The sequence below is a fragment of the Carassius auratus genome, chromosome 44 (assembly GCF_003368295.1).
Source record: "Carassius auratus strain Wakin chromosome 44, ASM336829v1, whole genome shotgun sequence".
Lineage (NCBI taxonomy): Eukaryota > Metazoa > Chordata > Actinopteri > Cypriniformes > Cyprinidae > Carassius > Carassius auratus.
In genome coordinates this window covers 1,506,518-1,529,347 of record NC_039286.1, presented here as the reverse complement: position 1 = coordinate 1,529,347, position 22,830 = coordinate 1,506,518, and the positions used below count along the sequence as shown (strand labels likewise).

The 22,830-nt window shown below is 36.5% G+C and overlaps 2 protein-coding genes across 3 annotated transcripts; one reads left to right on the top strand and one right to left on the bottom strand.

The window, feature by feature from the left end:
* Positions 1 to 1,193: 1,193 nt before the first annotated feature.
* ago2 (argonaute RISC catalytic component 2) lies at positions 1,194 to 18,530 on the bottom strand. Of its 2 annotated transcripts, none has more exons than XM_026231597.1 (20): positions 18,234 to 18,530; positions 16,589 to 16,636; positions 15,596 to 15,776; positions 15,396 to 15,516; positions 15,047 to 15,228; positions 14,805 to 14,941; positions 14,583 to 14,717; positions 14,412 to 14,499; positions 14,143 to 14,290; positions 13,940 to 14,059; positions 13,738 to 13,860; positions 13,495 to 13,628; positions 13,216 to 13,400; positions 12,967 to 13,126; positions 12,713 to 12,803; positions 9,851 to 10,045; positions 9,622 to 9,777; positions 9,416 to 9,517; positions 9,006 to 9,205; positions 1,194 to 8,722 (listed from the first exon to the last, which is right to left on the bottom strand). In XM_026231597.1, exons 1-20 carry the CDS (start codon positions 18,256 to 18,258, stop codon positions 8,614 to 8,616), a joined length of 2,640 nt encoding a protein of 879 aa, XP_026087382.1. In that variant the 5' UTR covers positions 18,259 to 18,530; the 3' UTR covers positions 1,194 to 8,613. The 2 variants fall into 2 exon arrangements, with proteins under 2 accessions (XP_026087382.1, XP_026087383.1); XM_026231598.1 differs by having other exon boundaries at positions 9,622 to 9,756; positions 18,234 to 18,527.
* Positions 18,531 to 20,137: 1,607 nt separating this feature from the next.
* dlx5a (distal-less homeobox 5a) lies at positions 20,138 to 22,452 on the top strand. Its single transcript, XM_026231596.1, has 3 exons — positions 20,138 to 20,672; positions 21,186 to 21,370; positions 21,659 to 22,452. The coding sequence occupies exons 1-3, from the start codon at positions 20,318 to 20,320 to the stop codon at positions 21,968 to 21,970; spliced, it is 852 nt and encodes a 283-aa protein (XP_026087381.1). The 5' UTR covers positions 20,138 to 20,317; the 3' UTR covers positions 21,971 to 22,452.
* The last annotated feature ends 378 nt before the right edge of the window (positions 22,453 to 22,830 follow it).

The following is a 22,830-nucleotide window of genomic DNA, read 5'->3' as shown; positions in this document are numbered from 1 at the left end:
GCCCACCCTTCAAGAACTGTATACATCCAGAGTGAGGAAAAGGGCTCAGAAAATCACTCTGGATCCCTCACATCTAAGTCACCCCATCTTTGAACTTTTGCCATCTGGCCGGCGCCTCAGAGCCGCAAATACCAGAACAGCAAGGCACAAGAACAGTTTCTTCCCCCAGGCAATCTACCTCATGAACAGTTAAATGTTCCCTACTTATGCTTATAAACGTGCAATATCCTTATATTTATTTGTTAACCCTCCATCCTAGAACATTCCTGCATCTCACTCAATCCTATTCCATTGTCATTTATAGCACAATTTTTTTTTTTTCTGTGTTGTTGTCGTCTCTGTGTACTGGAAGCTTATGTCACTAAAACAAATTCCTTGTATGCGTAAGCATACTTGGCAATAAAGCTCTTTCTGATTCTGATACTTAAACGCCAACAAGAGCCTATGCTCTCGGCTAACGCCGATTCATTGGACATTTTGAACTACAGTAGCATAAATAGTTACCGTACCTGGTCAGGGGCGGGTGGGGAAATAGGCTTATAGGACATAACATTCAGTCAAAGTGAGACTCCTCGTGGCTGGCTATTATGGCTACAGGTCATCATAAGTCCCACATTTTTCATTACAGTGACAATAGCCTACTCTTCAAATACAGTTTCTCCAAACGTGTTTATTATTTTAGGTAGTCATTATCACGATAATCTAGGTCCAAGAGTCAGTTTCCTCGGATGAGATGCTTTTTATTCGTTACTTATTTGACACGATGCACACACACTGACCTCATCGAGCTTTTATTTTGGAACTTCCGGCATTTTGAATTTGCATATTAGCTAAATATTTAGTTTCACCCAAAACATTTAGATTCAACATTTAGATTTAAATGTAACATTTATATATATTTAACATTTAGATTTAACATTTAGGTGTAACATTTAATATTTATATTTAACTATTTAAAGAAAGTTTTTTTAAACATTGTTTGAAGCTAAATGTGACAAAATGTTGCTGTTATTTTCAGCGTGGGTGGCTTTACAAACGGCACCCCATAAATATGATCTCAGCAAACAGGAATGGAACAAAGCTGGCAAAAGCAGCAGACACAACCAGACATTAGCAGAGGCCAGCACTTCCAAATAAAACCAGAGCTTTATGTTTAAAATCCAGCACAAAAAACCCTTGAAAACACAAGACAAGACAGTCAGAGGAAATTGTTTAATAAATGATGCAATACAGAGTCAAGCGAAAGTGAGCTATATTAAATGATACATTTTCACATTATGTCTTAGCAGGGTTTACAGCATATCTTGGTTTGTAATCTTATAAGTTTGTTTAAAAAAAAAAAAAACTCACACTTTACATTATCAAGAAACAACAAGTAGATTAGCAGTGAATGCAAACATGAATCAGAAATTAAAGAATTTGTGACAGGAATGACAGCAAATTATTTGGCATGATATAAAGGAGCACACACAAGGTTAAATGAAAGATAAATTGCTGATGTGAGAGGGAAGTTTGACGCCACAACACTGTACAAGAAAGCCTTCGTATTGAAACTTTGGTCGCTTGACTTTTCCATCACTAGCATGGACATGATTTAAAAATAAATAAATCAACTAGAGTTTTCCTGGAATTTCAACGGTTTTTAATTTACATGGGGGGGTATGGGATCGAAAAGAAAAAAAAAAATTGAGTGTCAACTTACACCGTACAAATTGGAAGGGGAAAATAAAAAAAGCCATCTGTCAGTTCCAGGATACTCCTACATTCTCAGGAGGTAGTTTTATGGCACAAACGTATGGCCTGATTTGTAGCGACTTGCATGTTGTGGTTAAATAGTGCATATTTTAAGGCCAGATAGTATTTATTATGTTCCATCCATAAATGCAGTTCTAAGGCTACATTAAGACACAGGTGAGGGGACTGAGGACGAGAGGCAATAGCAGATACAGCCCTTAATGGCAATACCGGAGTCAACTGTAACTTTTGACTGCAGGACGTCACTACATCTAATAGTCGTAATCCACGGAGCAATGCTCAAGCTAGAGGCTCTATAATATTGTATATCATGTCAGTGAATATGACTAAATCTGTCTATCAAATTGCATTTGATGTCTCTGGTCAATCACAGAATTCTGAAGGTGCTTGCACAGCTTGTGGGCATCAAACCTCCCTGTAGGGGAAAATGTTTGAAATGAGGTTCACAAAAGAACAATAAATGAAGTTTATGCAGCATTTATCAGGCTTATGAGGTACTTCACATCTATACACTTTATTTTCGAAAAGACCAACAAGTCATATTGTTCCTTAGAATTCCTATTGTAGCAGAAAATACCTCGTCTTAAATAGTCTGTGCGCCCAATTACCACAGGGCATCCTTTAAAACTGCTTAGAAAGTGCAAAATACAAATACTGATCATTCTATGCAGCATTCACTCAAGGTTGCATGATAAATGTACAAATTATCCAATGTGGTGCTGAGTATCAAATGAAAAGGATAGTGACTCGATCAGGTGTGGGAGAGATTTTATAAAGGCACACATACACGACCAAAACACGCTGGACGTTTTTAAGCTCACAGATAAAAAAAAAAAAAAAAAAGATTCTGGATGACTTTTCATACAACCTTTTTGTACCTTAATATTTAGTTCTCAAAAACTCAAATGCCAGTGTATTAGGATGTTTAATGCATCCTCAATCAGAGTCTGAGAGAAATCAGATCCAAATTGAATTCCCTTCATAAAATGCAGCATAGTAAATACATGTCAATTGCATTGAATAGCACTCTGGAGTCATACGTGACAATATTAAAATACAAATAGCTTATCGCAGACTCGTCATGGAACGTCCGTCAAACAGATCAGGATCTACTGAGTGCGAAACATATTTATTGCAATACTGGATCTAAATCAAGTAGAAGAATCAAGTAGAGTGCTAGCACTCCAAAGACAGTAAAGCTCAATGATGATTAGTTTGCCATTTGACAGGTTGACAAGCTGCTTCACAAGCAAATGTTGTCGGTTTCCCTAAAGATCCATTAAACACAGCAATGGTCATTGAACGTATCTTGTCCAGTATGTTATCCACAATATGGCACAATGCTAGAATGGAATATGGAACAATGCCAGAAATGAATTACACCAACTCGACCACCATGTTTTGGCAATTATCTTGGCCTGAATTTTTGATTTGTTCACCATAGATACAACCAGAGGATCTGAGAACAGCTCCATTTCCGCTCAAAAGCTACAGTGGAAAATTATTTTAATCAACCTCTAAAAGCTGATGAGTATTTATCACTACATTTTAAAAAGGGAAACTTTCAAATCATATTTATTTTGGTCCCCTGCAATTTTGTTACATGCCGAAACATCCCTCATATGTTGATCCACCATACATTTTTTGTAAATGGCTTAAAAAACAAAAAAAGAGTGAAAGACAACTAAACACTTAATACACAGTATAGGCTTGTGTTGTTTGGTCACAATTATTGTTCTTTGTCATGACCACGTACATAGACGTATAAGGGATATTTTAATGTTAGCACCTGACACTATTGAGGTAGTTTTTCAAAGTTGGTTTAAAAAGCCAGGTTATAATGAAGCTCTCAATTATTCCAATAAATCAGTCTCAAGACCCCATTTTCATCTTACATGCATGCTCATATTGGAATAAATAACATGTTAGCACGTAATTAACTAATGGAACTATGCTCTTTTTTTTAAGATTTTTTTTATCCCTCACAACAAGGGATTGGGGGGGGGGCGTGGTTGCTAAAAAGTTTTTTGAAACACTTGTATGCCATCATACCCCAATAAAACAACTAGCTGAATGGCAACTGTCCTGATGAAACGGAGTAGAGGTTTAATTTGTGCACACAATGAACGGAGGCTCAGCAAGTACCACTGTCATGATTATGGGACCACCAAAGAGTGTTGCTGGTAAAGCAAAAGGGCTTCAACAAAAGTACATTTGGCTTATTGGGTTAATTTATGAACATGGGAGTTATTATATAGCTCAAAAACCCTTTGGATGAAACTTGGAAGTATATAAGCAGTACATGGCAAAAAAAAACACGAAACACCAAAACATTGCCATATGTACAGTTTTTACAGTACAGCACCACAAACATCAGCGATTTAAGGATCTTTGTGAATCTTTTCTGAATAAACTGCCCATTATCTGTTAATTTTGTTCATCACAACCATGAATGGTGTGATACAGTTGGAAATATGCATGGATATAAGCCCAATGATTCAATGCTGCTTTTAAATGTGCATGGATAAAACAAAGTGGAGCAAACGGATGAAAATAATGTGGATGTTCTTAACCAGTATGCAGGTGTATGGAGTACATTCAAGCCATTTGTTTGTATCCTAATGGTTTTAGCAGGTCATAAAGGTTGCATCTTTGAAACTTGCCAGTAAAGTACAGTAAAAAAAACTACCATGGTATGTAGGCTTACATTTCTGCTTCAGAACACTATAGTGCAAAAGTTCTAATGCAAACACATTAGCAATAGATCTGGTTAAAATACCACCTCTGATCACATAGCTAGGGGGAAAAATTATTTTGGTTAGACTGTCATTTTTGTCTGCTTAACAAAAAAAAGTTTCTGAAATTAAAATCTGAAAGTAATCGGGGCACCACCTAAGAATCAAACTTAGTTGACTAGTTTAATTCAAACCACAAGGTGTAAAGCAAAAAGGCATGTGGACACTGTAACCCCACACAGACCTGGAAAGATACTTCGCCAAGCAATATACAAGCTTCACTCAAGCAGCAAAAGACAATACTCTAAAAATGATGATGCAAGAGACATGCATAATGTTAATAACAGAACATTGATAAATAAATCAAAAGAAACTGAGGCACCATTTCAATTTTCAGTTAACACCGTCTGTACCTCTTAAGAGTTGAAACGGAGATGCTGCAGCAAAGATTAACGTGATGATCTCAAAACCAGCACCGTACTTCATTCTCCTCCATTAATTCTTGGCCCCCATGACATTTGCATTCATGGATATTTGAATGGACATATTTTAAACAAAAATTTGCATCAGATTCCTTATGACCTTATTTAAAAAAATTATAAATCAGCTGATTACAGAAGGAGGAAAAAAAAGAAAAAAAAAAGTCCCTAGCTCAATTTGGTATGCATGACAGATTTCAGACAAAATCAGACAATCTGAACCCTATATACAAACAGTGACGGAGTGGAAATTAGTTTTTGCATAGTCTAACTCAAGACCTTCTTACATCTGTCAACTTTTAAAAGATTAGTGCTAATATGATGGTATATGAAAAAATGTTCAAGACTACTATTGATGGTTCCTCTCTATAACCTTACAATCTGTCCACCAGTATGCAAATTAGTAACACCTCTTCTGATATAGTGCAAAACATCTCATATTTCACACTTGAGAAATTGCATATGTTGAAGACCTTTGACTAAGGTGCTGATTTCAAAAAGCTTAAAATACTAAAAACTCAGTAACTTCTAAAAATCATCCAACTGAAGCAAGTCATGAGGATGAAAATAGTATATAAAAAAAAATAAATAAAAAAAAAATAAAAAATTCTAAGTAGTTTGAGCAATGATTTCACCTCATGTTTCTGATGTTAAATGGTAAATGCTATTCTTCTAACTTAATGTTAAGAAAAACAGGAAAACTATGTAACACATTCAAACAAGTATGGATAAAGCGACAATGCTCTGCAATTAAAAAAATAACAGAAAATGATAAAAGTGGAATATAATATACATGAATGAACATTTTTATAGCTTGCCGGGCACATTTAAAGCATTAAGCCACTTATTCACGGAAAGCATTTAATAATCTTTTGGATTCATGTCTGACTTGTGAAGCATCAAATGTTTGACATCTTAAACTTGCAGCACTCAATTCTAGCTTTCAATACATAGCTTAAAACTACCATAATAAAACAACAGCAATGCTAAATCCTCTAGGCTAAATGGCAGCAGGCTTGGCCACTGAACAAATGAATTAAAGATGCCATTTTAGAGCAAGTGTTCAAAATTTCTGTGACATCTACCACTTTCACTGGGACGAAAAGATGACATTTCCTATCAGTGCAATTATGAGGAAATGACCAGTGCGGTAATGTTACCATAACACAAGTAACAGGTAACAAGAGGTAGGACATCTAGTCATTTCCACACAACTGCACCCAGATAACATACTCCTGATCCAGACAAGCACCGGAACTAGAGAACTCTGTCCATTGCTCTTCAAAGTGCATCTACTGTCACAAGTTACAAGATCAGCGCCAAATAACAACATAACTCTAGTCAAGTATTTGAAGATAAATTAAAATGCCCCTTATACACAGTCTTTTGGGTTTAGAAAATGAGGGTCAGGGTTTCAGGATCAAAAGTCAGATTTCACCAGATCAAAAACCAAACATTGCCATTAAGCTCTCTGACCAGTCTGTGATTCTTGTTTAAAAGCTGAAGTTAAACAAGATAATAAAAAATGGTTGTCTCAAGAATAAACTCTAGCACCTACAATTATAATGTCCTATTGTGCTTCAGTTATAGTAGGACATTAACTACAAGTACGCATGTAATCTTGTTCGGCTAAAAGGAATAATTGAGAGCCATATAAAGAACATCCAATTGCTGATAATAAAAATAGAGTATTTTGTAAGCTAATACTGCTACAGCGGGTACAGGGTTTGTACTATTTACACTACTAAAAGTACCCAGCATGAAAACGACTACGTTACAAATGTTCTATATTTATAATTCATATACACAAACATACCACTAAAATCTCTTGGTAAACAATGCATAGTTAGAAAAGGATGATTAAAAATTCCCAAGAATTTCAAGTTAAAATTGAAGAATTATTTGGGGAAGCGATCTTACAGTTAATTAACTAACAAGACTCAATCAATCGCTACACATCCTGATATGCTTTAGAAGGGATAAGACTGTTTACATGAAAACAGTTTACCTATACATATACAATGTATTGCCCTTCAATTTGAACTAAGTTTGGATTCAAACTAAATAAATGTTTCTATTTGGTTAAGCAATTAAAAAGCTAACAACCACTCACATAATGGCCCAACCCTGTTACTCTACAAAAGGTTTCTAAAAGAAAAACTAGATTTAACAAGGTTTTAGGTTTATATATAAAGAAAAAAGTATCTTGGGTGTTAAAAAAGGGATTTGTAATATTCTCATGGAAATTAAGTTATAAACAAGAGATTCTTGGTTATAAAAAAAGAAAAGAAAAAAATATTAAGGTGCATTTGAAATTTGTATGAAATTTTCACTCTGATTTTGTGTCAATGCAATTGTGTGTATTATTCTTAAAAAAAAAAAAAGTCTTGACTGGCTGTATGCCAGCTGGAGTGCAGCCAGCATAGTAGTCAAACTTCACTGTTGGAAACAGAGCACAGAACCAAGCAAATCACAGGCCTGCAAGATTCCCCGATATTCAGCATAAAACTGCCTTTGTCTTTCAATGTGGACAAGATTTTTGACAATATCAAAATGAAAATTTCAGAACAGGTGCTTAAAGTAAAAAGTGATGGTATTTTTTTTGTCATGGGGAGTTTTTGAAACTTAACTCATAAACCCAACCCACTGGAACCTTAGGTTACAATCACAGAGAACATTAAAAGAGAAACGCTCATGGAATTTAGAATTTACACACAAGATAATCTCATCATCTAAATGCTAAGAGCCCCAAGATATTAGTACTTTTCAGGACAATTATCCATATTACAGAGCTGTTTCTGCACAGAGAACCCTGGCACAGGTAAACGGAGAGCGTCACTGATGAGAACCAGTCTCATATGAGCGGCAGATCACCAGAAAACTGATTGTCAGAACAATTCCTACATTCTCACTTCCAAATGCATTCTTGATTCTGCACATATTGTGTTCAAATTTCATGATACAAGCACATGATAGTGCTTGGTCAGACTCATACAGTAGGATGACTGAGCCCAGGACTGAACAGTAAATGACAACACGATTATTAAAAAAAAAAAAAAAAGTCACATTAGCACAAATATATGAAACAAAACAGGATAAGTACTTTTGTCCTGAAGTCCCCCATCTGGTCAGTGCACTTGCTTTTGCTGATAAATAATTTAGCTGTGGAAACTGCATCTCTACAACCCCTAAACCTGATCTGTGTTGTCCTAAACTAACCCGAACCCATTGTTTTGATGAGTTTGTAAAAACTACTGTTCAACAGTCTCCATCACCAGCCTTGGTGATAGTACTGAATCAAGCAAACGTAACTTTCAGTGTAAAAAATAGTTTGAATTTTTGGATTGACTATGTAAACATGTTAACCTCTAATCTGACATGCATATATACAACAGAGACACATAACCATGCCCACTAAACCAAAAAAAAAAAAAAAAGAATCACATTACAGTTCTAAAATCATGGATATTTAGGATGTATGGAAATTGACTTCATGGGCAAATGGAAACCTAACAACATGGCGATTCTTGTTTTTTCCCCCCATTATAGGATCTCATTTATACAATTGAGGCAAACACACAAAAATGCACACAGACACACACACCGTGCTGTTTCCAGGATGTAGGGCTTGTTTCTGGCTATGTTCAGGCAAAGTACATGGTGCGCATTGTGTCCTGGTGGATCTGCACAGCTTTGGCCAGGGCTTGTTGGTCTCTGCCATTACTCTGACCTGATGTGTGACTGCCTTCAGCACTGCCGGCAAAAAATTACAACACACACATAAAATCAGATCTGTTGGGATAACAATGAATAAGGTCTTGCATTATATAAATAAATAAATAAAAAAAGTCACATCCAGTTGTGTGAGAAAATAAAAGTGAATTTTGAATTAGTTGTAAGCATTAAGGACTTATTTTAGCATCCTTTATAGAGCAGAGACAGGATGTTGCAACCCAAAGAAAACAGTTTCTTCTTTTTAGTGTCTCTGTAATAAAACAGTGTCATTTACTCGGTCCAAGTTAGTAAGACTTGGTACCTGTCGTGTTCTTTGTCAACCAAGTGGTAGCGAGCACGGAACGCCACCAGGTGGGCATAATAGGCTGGTGCAGGAATGGAGACCGAGCGGGTGCAGCGCACGTAGGTGTGGCACAGCTGGTAGGTGAGGACCTGCAGCTCATCAGAGGTGAAATGGTTGTCATCCCACAGCACGTGGTAGTGGGACGGCCTGCTGGTTCCCTGTGGAGATTCAGCAATTATAAAGAACTGAAATCACACACTCTTAGACAAGCATAATGTTCACCAACACTAAAGCCAATTAAGCTCCACACTTTTAGGTACCCGATAACTAGGACTAAAGCATTCATATGCACTCACTTTATATATAACAAGTCTATGACTTCTTTATTGATCTTTCATTGCTATTCTATTTGAAATATTCAATGGTACCTGAATTCCGGCATGACTGCAAAGATAAAAGTCAAACTCAGATGGATGAGTAATTTTGGTGTCAACTGTGGTGCCAGCAGGGATGTTGCCACTCTTTCCAACCTTGGATATAAACAGCAAATTTGAAAAGCAAGTTTAAAAGACATTAACTCCTGGGACTATAGAGGAACTCCTGTATAGAGATAAAATCCTGTGCATTAACCAACCCGCTCATTCCTGTCCATGCAGAAGAGCCTGGTGTGGTGTCTCTTCTGCACTACTACGAAGGTGATGCCTGGTTGATAATCTTTCTCCAGCTTGATACAGGCCTCACGAATAGCCAGCAGTTCATGCTGCAGAACCTGCATAGACAAAGCCGGAGACTGAAGATTAAATGAAATGTGTTAGGACCAATCAGCTAGTGTTGGCAAAGAAAAGTGCAGGCCCGCAATCTACCTGGTTGAACTGGCCCTCTGAAATGCCGTCTCGGTAGTAGATGATGCGCGTTGGTTTAAAGCGTGTGGATTTGTAGAACTGGATCAGCAGCTCTCTCACCATGGTGGCCAGATCCTGAATGATGTCCTGACGGTGCTGCTGCACCCGCACCGTAGCACAGTATCGACTCGGGTGGGCATCCATACTGCCAACAACCTAAATATTTTATTTTAAAAATAAATAAATAAAATGTGTTATTATCAAGCAGGGATGTAACGATTGATGTAACCGTTTTGATGATAAATCATTTTACAATTCCCCACGGTTAGTATTAGTTTCATGTTTAAATTATTAAACCTGTATTAGATTAACTCGATTTGAACAACTCACAATAAATAAATACGGTCCAGCATAAAGCACCATTTTAAGAAACAGTATCACAGGAGCACAGCATGCAGAGTAGTTTCGTTTTGAGTGAAAACTGGGCGGAATAGCCCGGAAGGTTTTAAAAGAGTGCTAAGGGAATTATACAAATAAATAAATGAATTATATGAATGTACCTCTGAAGGTTCTGACTGTCTTCAGAAACATTTCAATGGTATTTTGTTTTCATCTTCACTCAACGTTATACCTAAAGAATGTGTTCTTACTTGCAACTGCTTTGTCCACAGAGGTTACGGGAAATGGCTCTAATTGATCTTTTCCATAAACGCCACCTGCTGTCAGCGAGTGGATTTACAGAGATTATATTTACATCCAGTCTGTGTGCAGTTTCTGTCTGGGCAAAAACGCACCAGATTTCATGCCCTGCTGTAAGTTTTGACCAGTTGATGAAAAACAAGCTCATGTGGACTCTACACTTTTAAAAAAATTCTGTCAAGTTATCTAGAATTATTTATGGAGCAGATAAAATACATATAATAATTTATTAATCAATTATTGTCAATTATCATCAATTATATATACAATCATTTTAACTTAACCATTTTCTTTATTTAAAGGCTCAAATGTGAGGCTTACCTTTTTATGAAACTTTTTCAAAGGTTTATTTGAACATTTATATTAGATATTTGAACATCCTATTGTTGTCAGTCAAAGTTGTCATTTAAAATCCTAACATCATTGGTAATGTTATTGTTTGGGATTATGCAAACAAAAAGTCATTTTATTTTATGTTTGTTGGTGAAGTGATTTGTTTGTCTGTATTTTCTGAACATCTCCAGCACATTTTAATAATACTGTGCTAATACTAATAACCATGATAATTTTGGTCACTATGATTGTTATAAGAAATGTTCATACCGTTACATCCCTATTAGGGCTGGGTATCGATTCAGATGTCCCGATTCGATTCAATTTCGATTCTCAATGCTCTCGTTTCAAATCGATTCTCAATTTTTTTTTTTATTACATTCAGCAAAAATATATTTTTTTAAAATGCTATTGTTATTTATGAAAAAAAAAGAAAGAAATTGAACGGTAAAGATCAGTTTACAAATAAATTAATAAAAAAAAAAACTTAAGAACATCAAGTATCTTAAACCTATTCTTTTTTTTGTATAGGGTCCTTTTTGAACAATAATAGGGCCATATAAAATGTTCTTATTTTTTCTAGTAATCAGATGAAGGCATAAAACACTAAATTTATCCTAATCAAATAAATACTTAACACTTACTTTTTTGGCAAATAAAGTGCTGCACAACAGAGGTTTACTGGTAAAATTAAAAAAGAAAACAAATGTGATTATTCCTTTAAAAATAAAGATGTATTAATATGTATTAGCAGTAGTAGCATTAAGTCTTAAGAATGCTAAATAGTAATGTATTCAGACGTTTTTTAATGTTAAACTATACTTTTATTATGACTGGTTGCCGTGAGGAACTTGCAGCTGCTGTATATATATATTTGATATGATGGTAGTTTTCTCAAATGAAATGGTAAAATGCTAATGAAGTGAATCACAGAGCAGCTGGAGATGTATTCTACTAATAAAAAGTGAAACAGAAGCTGAAAACACTGCAAGCGTCATCCACGCTTTAGTATGTGTGTAAGTTACATTAGTACAAAAACAATGTGTGCCCGGCCTTTCATTCATTGATTACAGAAATCATGACACCTTATGCGTGATATCAAATGCTTCTGCAGATTTATAGTATTCCTATAGCATTTCACCTGAGCATTGCGAATCAGGCGTATGGCTTTGTTCTTATTTCTAATAACCAGTATCTCTGCCATGGTGAGCAATGAATGAATGACAGGCTTTCCGTTGTAACATCACGCAAGGTAAATAAAGGTGACATCTAGTGGAGAAGAGTAATGATTCATGTGAATCAGATCTGGTTTTAAATGTGTGCTGAAATAAATACCAGAAAATATTGATTTGTGGCTTTTGAGAATCAATATCAAATCGACGTTATTTAAAAAAAATTTTTTTTTTGCTCAGCCCTAATCCCTTTTGTCAAGTCAAGTGACCTTAATTGACATTCTGCTATATGTGGAGACAGATGAAAGAAAATGTCGTGCCCCACAGCGGTGCTACTCATGTAAACGTATGTGAACAAACATGGACATGTACACAAAACATAAAAAGGTATCTAAACATTATAAACCTATAAAGATCAACATCAACTATATGTTATGCCATATAAGTATATAGCTTTACAACTTATATAAACACACATTAACTAACATAAATATTATTATTATTTAGAAGGCCCCTTAACTCTGAGATGTCAAAAGCCTTATTAAAGACTTTTGAGATTATATGACATGGCTTAAAATTGTGTACAAGTAGTAGATTGGTAACACTTGTGGTATTAGTGCTACTTGGCACTATGCAATTAACATAATCAACCTTAAAATATCAGTCTTGTCAGGCTTACGGCAGCAATTGAGGGTTTCTTGCCATCTCCAGCTGGTGGATGAGTCACATCTGCACCCAGAAAGATGACTGGTTGCTGAAACACCAAGGGCCTAAAGACAAAAACAGTTATAAAGCAATGCAGAAAAGTGTAGAGATCACTGTACTTTCCGGTCAAATTTCATTGGAAAGCACCCCAGGCATTACCAAATCTGCATTAGAAAAAGTGCCTTAAGCTTTATGCATGCCAAAGGCTTTTGAAAAAGCTGCCCTCACCTGCCCTGTGGAAGAAGAATGTTATTGACTCCACCCAGTTTGACATTAATCTTCAGGCAGAGGTTGGAAAGGGTCTGAGGTGTGGTCTTCTGCACATTCTTCACCTGGACACACTGCGTGGCCATGCCAAGAACAGTGTCTCCAACACGCTTCACCTCAGCTATGAGAATTGACAGTGTTTAGAACATTACAACTTTACAAACACACTGAAAATCAAAATACTAAAGAAACTTAGAGGTGTTAAATTACCATAAACGGGGGTCTTCCCAGGTAGGATGACAACCACCAGCTGTAAGCCTTGGTAAGTGTACTTGAGGTGTTTGAACATGGGCTCCACACTGTCTGCTCCCTGGGCATATTTGCAAAAGCACGGCTGGCCCTGAATGGGCATGCCAGCATCACGTGATATCTTACGGAGCTGGTCAGTAAATGCCCTAGAAAACAAACAAACAAAGGATTCGACCATGTAAGGGTCTGAACATTGATTCAACCAAATACTTCTCCAGATCCAGGTCAAAGCTGGCTTACTTCAGAAGAAGTTCTGTACACTGCCTCTGTGGGGCAAAGCAGGCGATAGCCCACACTTTGATCTCAATTCCTGTGTGGAACTGCTTGTTCCTCATGTCCCACACACCCTGGACTGGGGTTGCTATTGCTTTGTTCTGAAAAAGAGACATAGAGACATGACCAAATTAGGAAGACACATCCAGATTGGAATTCAATGACAAGGTTGGCAAGATAAATGTCAAGTTGACCAGGACAGGTTCCTACCCTTCCTCCATAAAGAATTGAAGGTGCCTGAAGGACCCGACCATTGACCTCAGTCATCTCGTCTCTTACCATAACTCCAAACTCACGCACATAAGGATCGGTGTTGAAGTTGGCACTTCTCATCTGTCACAACCAAATGAAATCCATCATGAGGTGTGGATGAGATTTAGAAGACTGAAAAAGGACAGAGAGCTGCACATACCAGTTTGCTGATCTCATCCTGACGGTCAGGTGCAGACCTGGCTGTGGCACGTATCATAGTGGAGGTCTGATTGTCTGTCAGTTTCTTGATGCATCTCTGTCCGGCTACTATATTACAGACCTGCATTCATAAAAAAACAAGGAAAATGACATTCAGAGAAAGAAATGAGAGAGAAATAGGTGGAAAAAGCAAGCATGACCAACCTCCAGCGGAAGGTAGGTGTGTTTCTGTTCCTGACCAACTTGTAAACATGGGAGATGTGGATATAGCAGCACTAGTTTGTACTTATCCTTGAAGTACTGGGCAACAGTGCATTCAATGGTCTGACCATTCTCTTGTTGCAAAGGAAACCTAGACACAAGCAAAATACATTTTTAAAGCATTGACTTTTAACGCTGCATCATCCAAATGAGGAATATAAAATACATTGGCATTCATACAGATTGAGCTCTAGCCATTTAAAACATCTTACGTTTGATGGCTGGCTGGTCTTCTAGTCACATTACAAACCCTGTATTTTCTCTTCATCTGTCCACAGTGAGTGATTTCAACCTTCAGACCTGATAGTTAAAAAAAATTCAATGTTCAAAAATTCAATCAATAAAAAACATTAGGGATATCATTAATTACTCTAATAAATCACCTTTGATTTCCTTGGTAAACTTCACTCTCTGGGAATCTGTTAAGGGCTTCTGTTGCTCTTCAATGCTTTTAAAATCCAAAACCTCGCACATGAACTCAATCACAGGTTGAGCTTTGTAGAACGCAGTGGCAGACACTAAAGATAAATATTACAAAACAAAGATTCATATAAGAAAGGTTCAAGAAACATTTATTAATGCAGATGATGTCAGTGCACACTGACCATCAATGTTGAGCATCATCTTCCAGAGGGATGGTCGAACAGACTGATGGAAGCCAAACCAGACTTCTCTTCCTCCACCGAGGGGGTTGGAGCAGCCCTCAGAGGGAGTGAAGAATGAACGTCCAACTGGGGTGTACCTGCAGACACAGTTTTAACGTGTTTAAACAGCAGAGTGTGCAGAAGGATGAAGTCCCCTAATAGTGATGTATGGAAAACCGAGTCGACAAAACACAGCCATTAACCTCATAGAGGGCAAATGTCTCATGACAACATCCAGAGCCTGAATAGTCTCAAAGGGGATGTTTGGTAGCCGTCCAGTCAGTGCTTCATGTAGAGCTTGCAGACTCACACAGGACACCCATTTTATAGCTACTTTAAAGCTCCTGTCTTTTCCCTCGCCTGGAATTGTGACCTCCAGCTCCACCTAAAAGAACAGTTTGGGACATCAGTATGATGTGACACTCCATAAAATGTAAAAAGCCTTCAATGTAGAATTTTGTGTAGATACAGAATAAAACATTTCAGTTACTACTTTATCAAACAAGAAAATAAAGCCAACACAGACTTTATCGTGACTTTACTACTGCATACTTTGTCTCTTCCAATGGGTAAAGGCATGGCAGTGTAGAGATTCTTTCTTCCATCATACACAGGCTTTCGATCTCCAAAGATCTGTGTCTTAAAGTGCTGGACCATGTGCTCAACAATTTCACTACAAAAAAAAAAAGGTAGTATAAATTTCCTTCCATACAATCAGCTGAAATTTTCAAGTTTTCGTCAAAAGCTGTTACCGGTTAACTCTCCGTGGGCATTTCTCAGGCTTGATGTCTATGTCGTAATGGTACACCTCCAGCTTGGGTATTTCCATTTCAAAGAAGTTGGCCTGAAGCTTGATTGTCCTACCCATTGTGCCAAAGTCTGGCCGTTGAGGTGGTTTGAAGACATACTCTTGTGCTGGAGGAGACAGGGGAGCTATGGGACAAACACAAACAATTGTATTTATTTATAACATTAATAAGAAACATTACCTTTTTTTTTGGACCAGGTCCATTATTTTAAGCTAGAAAAGTCCATTTTTAGTTCAGAGGAGCTCTGAGAAGCTTAATCCTATTAATTAGGCCCACACAAACATTTAGGTAAGACTATTAGAGCTCTGCTGTGCCACAAACTCAAGCACCACACATTACAGAACTTCTTTATTTTCCTATATAGAAACTAACTGGTCAACTTTAGTTTGAAAAGTAACTTACTTGCTATCAACTTCATTTTAGTTTAACTGTATCGAAAAGCAATATCTCACAGTGTTGAACTGAATATTAAACCAGAATAATAACAGCCATGTGCTCATGCACTGTTTAAAAATGTTAAAGGTGCTAATTTTCTTCCAGGACATGATCCATTAACTTTTACGAACATTTCTGTTAACCCTTAAACACAAAAAATTATTGTAAAAATAATTGCAAAAATGTTTAATACAACTAACACCCATTAAAAAAAAACACACACACAAATTTCTGTAAATGCAGTGTATTATGACCTATTTTTTCACAGTGTGTGATACTGTAAGTAATTAACCTCATTTACTACTGTACTAACTTACCCAATCAGAAACTAGAAAATGAAAAATACTGAGCAATACTGAAGGTTTTAGAGTGAAAACACTCAACAGTAAATGAAGTTGCTATGGTTTAAAGCTTTAATTAAACATTTCAAGAAACTTGATAAACAGTACTGAAAATATGTGCTAGGCTTTTCAACAGGCCAGCTTAGTCTGGGCTGCTTACCAGAAACATCTGACCCTGAAGACTGCTGTCCCTGACACAGCTCAGCAGCTATAAAAGACATAATAACTGGTTTATTTCAAACAAACCTCTACATTAGTGATCATGTGCAGAAACATATGTACAATCACAAAAATACAGCCATTTAACTTGAAAACTGAAAAATTTTGAAAACTGATTTAATATCCAACAGATTTAGTTGATTACAAATGTTGAGCATACAATAAAACAGGGACACACATGGTTTGTTGATTTGGGGGGAAAAACAGGTCAAGTTAATACAACAGTGTTAAATGTATGAAAAACATTCAATCTACAAGGAGGCTTGTGGGTATCTGAAGTCTTTCGCTGACAGATTCCATGAACTGTCTCACCCCATCTTATCAACCCTAAAAACACGGCAGGAAGATACTAGGGACATGAACCCATCCCACTGGGCAACAGGCCTTTTACCTCCTTATCACAAACACCACACAAGCAACTCAACAACCTGCCAAACTCTCCCACACACTCAAGTACCAGGATGTATTTTCTTTACATCACTATTTGCATGATACATATATATCAACATGGCTCTAAGCATATAAAACAACAAACTCATAATTGTTATGAAACCTAAGTGATAGCACTTTACCATAAGCACCCATTCATTAAAATCTGCTAACATTAACTAACAGCTAAGTATTTTTACAGCATTTCTTAAAGTTTATTCATAAAACACAATGTGATAACTAATGTAAACAAATTCAAACTTTTGATTGTAAAACTATTAGGACGTTGAAATTAACATCAAAGAATAATAATAAATGCTGTAGAAGCTGTGTTCAGTTTAAGCTCACGTTTACTAATGCAGTAAACTAATGTTAACTAATGCAGTAAACTAATGTTAACTAATGGTTTCTTCATGTAAGTTTGTGACTTGAACAAAAACTAGTTTTACCGCCTTTCTTAAAATGTGTGATACTTCTTTAGCACTTCAATACTTTAATTCTTTAAAACGTATTTCTTACATGTAATGAGGGTACATAATACATGACATCATTAACTATAACAATAATTACAACAACAATTTTGCATTCATAATTTGGGTAACGTTACACACACACTCAACTTTAGCTGAACATCGCGACTGTGCAAATATATAACAAATAGACCAGAAACTTTGCTAATTTTGAAAGCATAATAAATAATTTATCAACTAGAACTTTAGTTAGTAACTTTCAGTAATGGCTAGCTGGAAGAAAGTCAAACTGGTGCCAAAGTATCAATGACAAAACATAGAGCAATTAGACCGAAACCGTTAAACTACGCTAATATCTCCAAAACTAAAATAGTCAACTTAGAGAGTATGAGCTGTTATCGTTTTAACATCGACGCGCACATGACTTTAACAAGCGGCTGTAAATTCAACAGCCAGCAGGTCAACAAGCTTAGCTAGCAGGCTAACAACAATGGGCCTACACAACAAACCATCGACAGAGACGGGAAATATGACTTCAGTGCTATAAGCTAAATCTAAAATAATACTTGAACGTTGATGTCATGTGCAGCTGAACTCCATTAAACTACATTTTTGTCTTTAACAAAATCACCAGACTTATTCAGTTAGCATCCCGTCGGTAGCACGCTCGCTAATCATAATACTCACCACCAGCTGCTCCAATAGGATACATTTTAGACGCTTTCTGCAACACAATTCAATCGCAGACCGATAGTTTTTGTTTTTCAGATGCCACGTAACACATGCGGTAACGGGAAATATTAATTTTATTTTAAAACAGCATCAATATAAAGGACAAAAGTGAGAATAATGAGCGCGCTTAGTTCGTGGAGCACGAGAGCTCTGAGTGGCCCCATCCCATCCCCCTCACGCGAGCGCGCGCCTCTTTACGCCACTCTCGCTGCTTCAAAGCGCGAGCACAGACACTAACATGGTATCTCCGCCTTGGATAATATTTTATTTATGGTATTTATTCAAATGTACCAAAAGCAGTTTCAAAATAAATCGTTACGTTTCATTTAACAAAGTCTAAATAAGACTGGTGTTTATGGTACGTCATTTCCGGCTTTGTTTAGCGACTAAAAATTATATAGTGCATGAATATAAAACGATGAGGCTATATTTATTTTGTTATATTTATTGTGTATATTTTTATCGTAGTTAATTCTCGCAGTTGTGTTTTTCTGTTGTATCACAATGTAATTTGTGGATTTAAACATTTTTATGGATAACCTCATTATCATATTTTATTAATAGGGCTGGGCAGTGTCAGAAACCCTGTTTTTTTTCATCTACATTTTAAACAGGGGAAAATAGTTTCACAGGGTGGGTTTTATCATTTGATTAAGCAGTCAAATATTATTTTAAATATATTATTAAAAATATACTTTATACATAAGGTATACTTAATTTATTATGGAGACCTATTGAGTTTGGAAACATTTGCTTTAGACAAATTAATTTTAAATGTGTAAATTGGATTTATTAACTTGTTTAATTTGTTGTTGAATGTAACATACTGCTTCAAACTGTTTTTGTTCATACATTTTTTTAGTCAAACATAATTCATTACATTGTAGCTTACAGAACCCCTTAGGCGTTTATTTTAATGATAGGATTATACAAACCTAGGGTACAACTACTAATCACTGATTTATTACACTACTAGACTGTCAATTTGTCAGGTTAGGCATTTTCGTTATCATTTAGGCCTATGACTAGTCAACACCTGCATTAATGCACTGTTACAGTGATCATGCATTGTCTTGTTTGAAGATGGCTTGCAGATGTTAAAGAAATTCAGGCTACCATGAGTTTATTGACTTATCTCCACTTGGTGGCACCATTTCACCACTATTGCTGACTACCTCATTGAGCGCTTGCTAGATAATTATTCTCTTTAAACATTAAAGGAACAACAATAGTACAAACTGGCAAAATTTTGAATCGTTATTATATTATATTGCACAGATTTGTGTCATCATCATAAAATCAAGCACACTCAACAATTTAATGTTTATGCATTGCTGCCATAAATAATTCTCAAGCACCCGCTGATGACAAAGACGGACATATAGATCAAATCATAATGATTTGATCTAGTGTTTAATGGTAAATTATTCTAATCTGAAAAATAATGAGAATTTTCTAGTTACAAATATGCAAAGTAATATGTAGCTTAACAGACGAATAGCCTAAGCCTATACAAACACACAGACACACAAACACACACAAATCCTGTTAATTCTGTAGAACTTCTGAGAGGATATAAGTAAACAAAACAATATCTGTAGGATATATGTAATTATATCTGCCTTTAAAGTAATGTGTTTAAGGAATCAGACATTTATGCTGCATGGTGAGAGACAGATTTACATGGAATAGATCAGCAGCCTTCTTCGTTCCGTTCAGCTGAAGGATTTATATCAAATAATAATCAATTCCCCTTACAATTTGTTTGTAAACACACCATAAATACCTCTATTAAGTTTTTTTGTTTTTCTGAAACTGGTTGAACGAGTCGGGGAGTAACTGCCGTCTGCTATGCTCCTTGGCCAATGGCACTAGATCCTCCCTGCAGTGCGTAACAGCGCAATTTAGGATTTAACCAAGTCTTTGCTGCGGGGCTTAAAGCAGTCTTCAAGAGAGACGCTTGCACACACAATGTTAGTGTAGACTCTGTGGACCCCTATAGAGTTAGTCTGCCTTTTTTACGTTGTCTTATCCAAACTATGACTGGAGTATTCGACAGAAGGATTCCGAGTATTAAACCTGCAGATTTTCAAAACGCTTTGCAGCTCTCTACGATGCATCATCCGTCTCAGGAATCTCCAACCCTACCGGAGTCGACAGCCACGGATTCTGGCTATTACAGCCCTGCTGGAGGAGTTCATCATGGCTATTGTTCACCGAACTCGGGCACGTATGGGAAACCTCTTAATGCCTATCAGTACCAATACCACGGAGTCAATGGAACTTCTGGAAATTACCCTGCAAAATCCTACCCTGATTACGGCTCCTACTCCACAGCATATCACCAATATGCCGGAACATATAATAGGGTGCAGTCACAACCGAGCCCACCCGGTCAGTTATTATATAATATATTAAATAATTATTGTTGTTATTATTATAATTATGATTGTTTATTATTATTGTTGTTATAGGCTTGCATAATAAACATTATCATGGTTGAGCATTATTGTTGAACATATTGTAGGCTATAACCAGGGTATTACAGTTGTTTTTATTATAAGGTCTGAATTTCGTAGTCTTACTAATTTGGAGGAAATTTTAAGCTAAATGTTAAATAATTCGAAGCGGGTTCTTTAACGATTTATTGTGTTTTATGTAGCCTAAGTATACAAAACACTGCATGCGTAAAAAGATAGATTAGGCTATAGAAAATAAGAGCATGTAAAATGCGTAAAGAGCCTATTTAAGAAATGATTCTCTGACAGTCAGATGTCTCAATGACTTTATGCGAGTAGCAATTTGAAAGCACTGCAGCACTTGACATAAATCACTGCAAGAATTACAAACAATCAAGGGAGTGCTTTTTATCCCCATGTATTTATCTAATATTTGTTCACCCGTTAGAAAAAGAAACAGCCGAGCCCGAAGTGAGGATGGTCAACGGTAAACCCAAGAAAGTCCGGAAGCCCCGCACCATCTACTCCAGTTTCCAGCTCGCTGCTCTACAGAGGAGGTTTCAGAACACGCAGTACCTCGCGCTTCCAGAGAGAGCCGAGCTCGCCGCGTCGCTGGGGCTCACACAGACACAGGTTCGACTATTATATTGTAATGCATTTTATGTTATACTCAAATAATAATAGGCCTATATATTTGAAATTAAAATATTGATATGAACTTGCGACAACGGTGGGAGTCACACAAACGCTTGTTTAACATTTAATGATCAAAGGCTGTTCAAATAATAGGCCTAAGGGATGTTAACGACATAATAAAAATATTTGTTTTTATTTTTAAGGAGTATAAATTTGCCAGAAACCTCTATTGTGCTTTATTGAATTCTCCCTCAGAATCTCATAAAACCTTTTGTTTCTTCACAGGTGAAAATTTGGTTCCAGAACAAGAGATCAAAACTAAAGAAGATCATGAAAAACGGCGAGCTGCCTCCAGAACACAGTCCGAGCACCAGTGACCCGATGGCGTGTAATTCACCGCAGTCTCCCGCGGTCTGGGACTCACAGGGTCCTCAGAGACCTCACCATCAGCCGCAAAATATTATCACACCGACATCCCCGTTTCTGGAAAGCGCCAGCTCTTCCTGGTATTCCTCCACCGGGGCAATGAATTCTCACATTCAGGCACCCGGCACGTTACAGCACTCGTTGGGACTCGGATCAGGAACGTTGTACTGAAATTGGTTTATTATTTTATTGTATATTGGACTGTTGTTCTTTTTTTTTTTTTTTTTTTTTTTTTTTTTGAGGAATATGCAATGTATCGATATGGCAGTCCTAGAAGAACGTGTATAATGTGTAAATTGTGTGCATGTTTGTAATTTATTGCATTTTGAAGAATTATTAAATGTTTTAAATGGACAATGGACCCAAACATTCTGAATGGTGCCTTGAATTTTGACCTCAACGCGTACATCCGACGATGTGCCAAAACATTAAGGACAACCCCAAAATAAATGTGTTTTTCTTTAATTAGCAAACATTTTGTCTTCTTTAAGTTAATTTATAAATCAAAACACATCGATGCACCGAGCACTTTGTTTGGCTTTAGAGCCTTTGTGAAATGCTGTTTGCTCGACTTTTCTGTGTTTGGTAAAGGGACTTGTAAAGGGACAGAAATTTTAAATGGAATTTGAGTAAATTATATTGTATTAACATTTTGAGCTCGTGTGTTGGCTGAGTCTCTATTTTATGGTGAAGAAAAAGATAAAATGTCTACAGTCTAATTAAAAAAAAAACAATAAAAATAGGATTTGGTCTTCAGTTAATAATTAAATTTAATATTTAAAAGCAGTGTATTTGGTGGTTATTACTCTTAGCTAATTCCAATTAAATACATTTGTTTTTAGATTGTTTTTTTTTTTACGTTAAGATCGGTTACTTGATCTTCATCTTGATTAAAACCACCCCTGACGAACGAAAATTTAGTCTGGCAAACAGTGTGCTCTGCCTTGCTGTCTTTGTGTTCCTTACAATTAGCAGCTTTGAACTGTAGTGAGGAGGCGAAGGGACGGCGCGGAGATCTGAGGCAGTCCGCA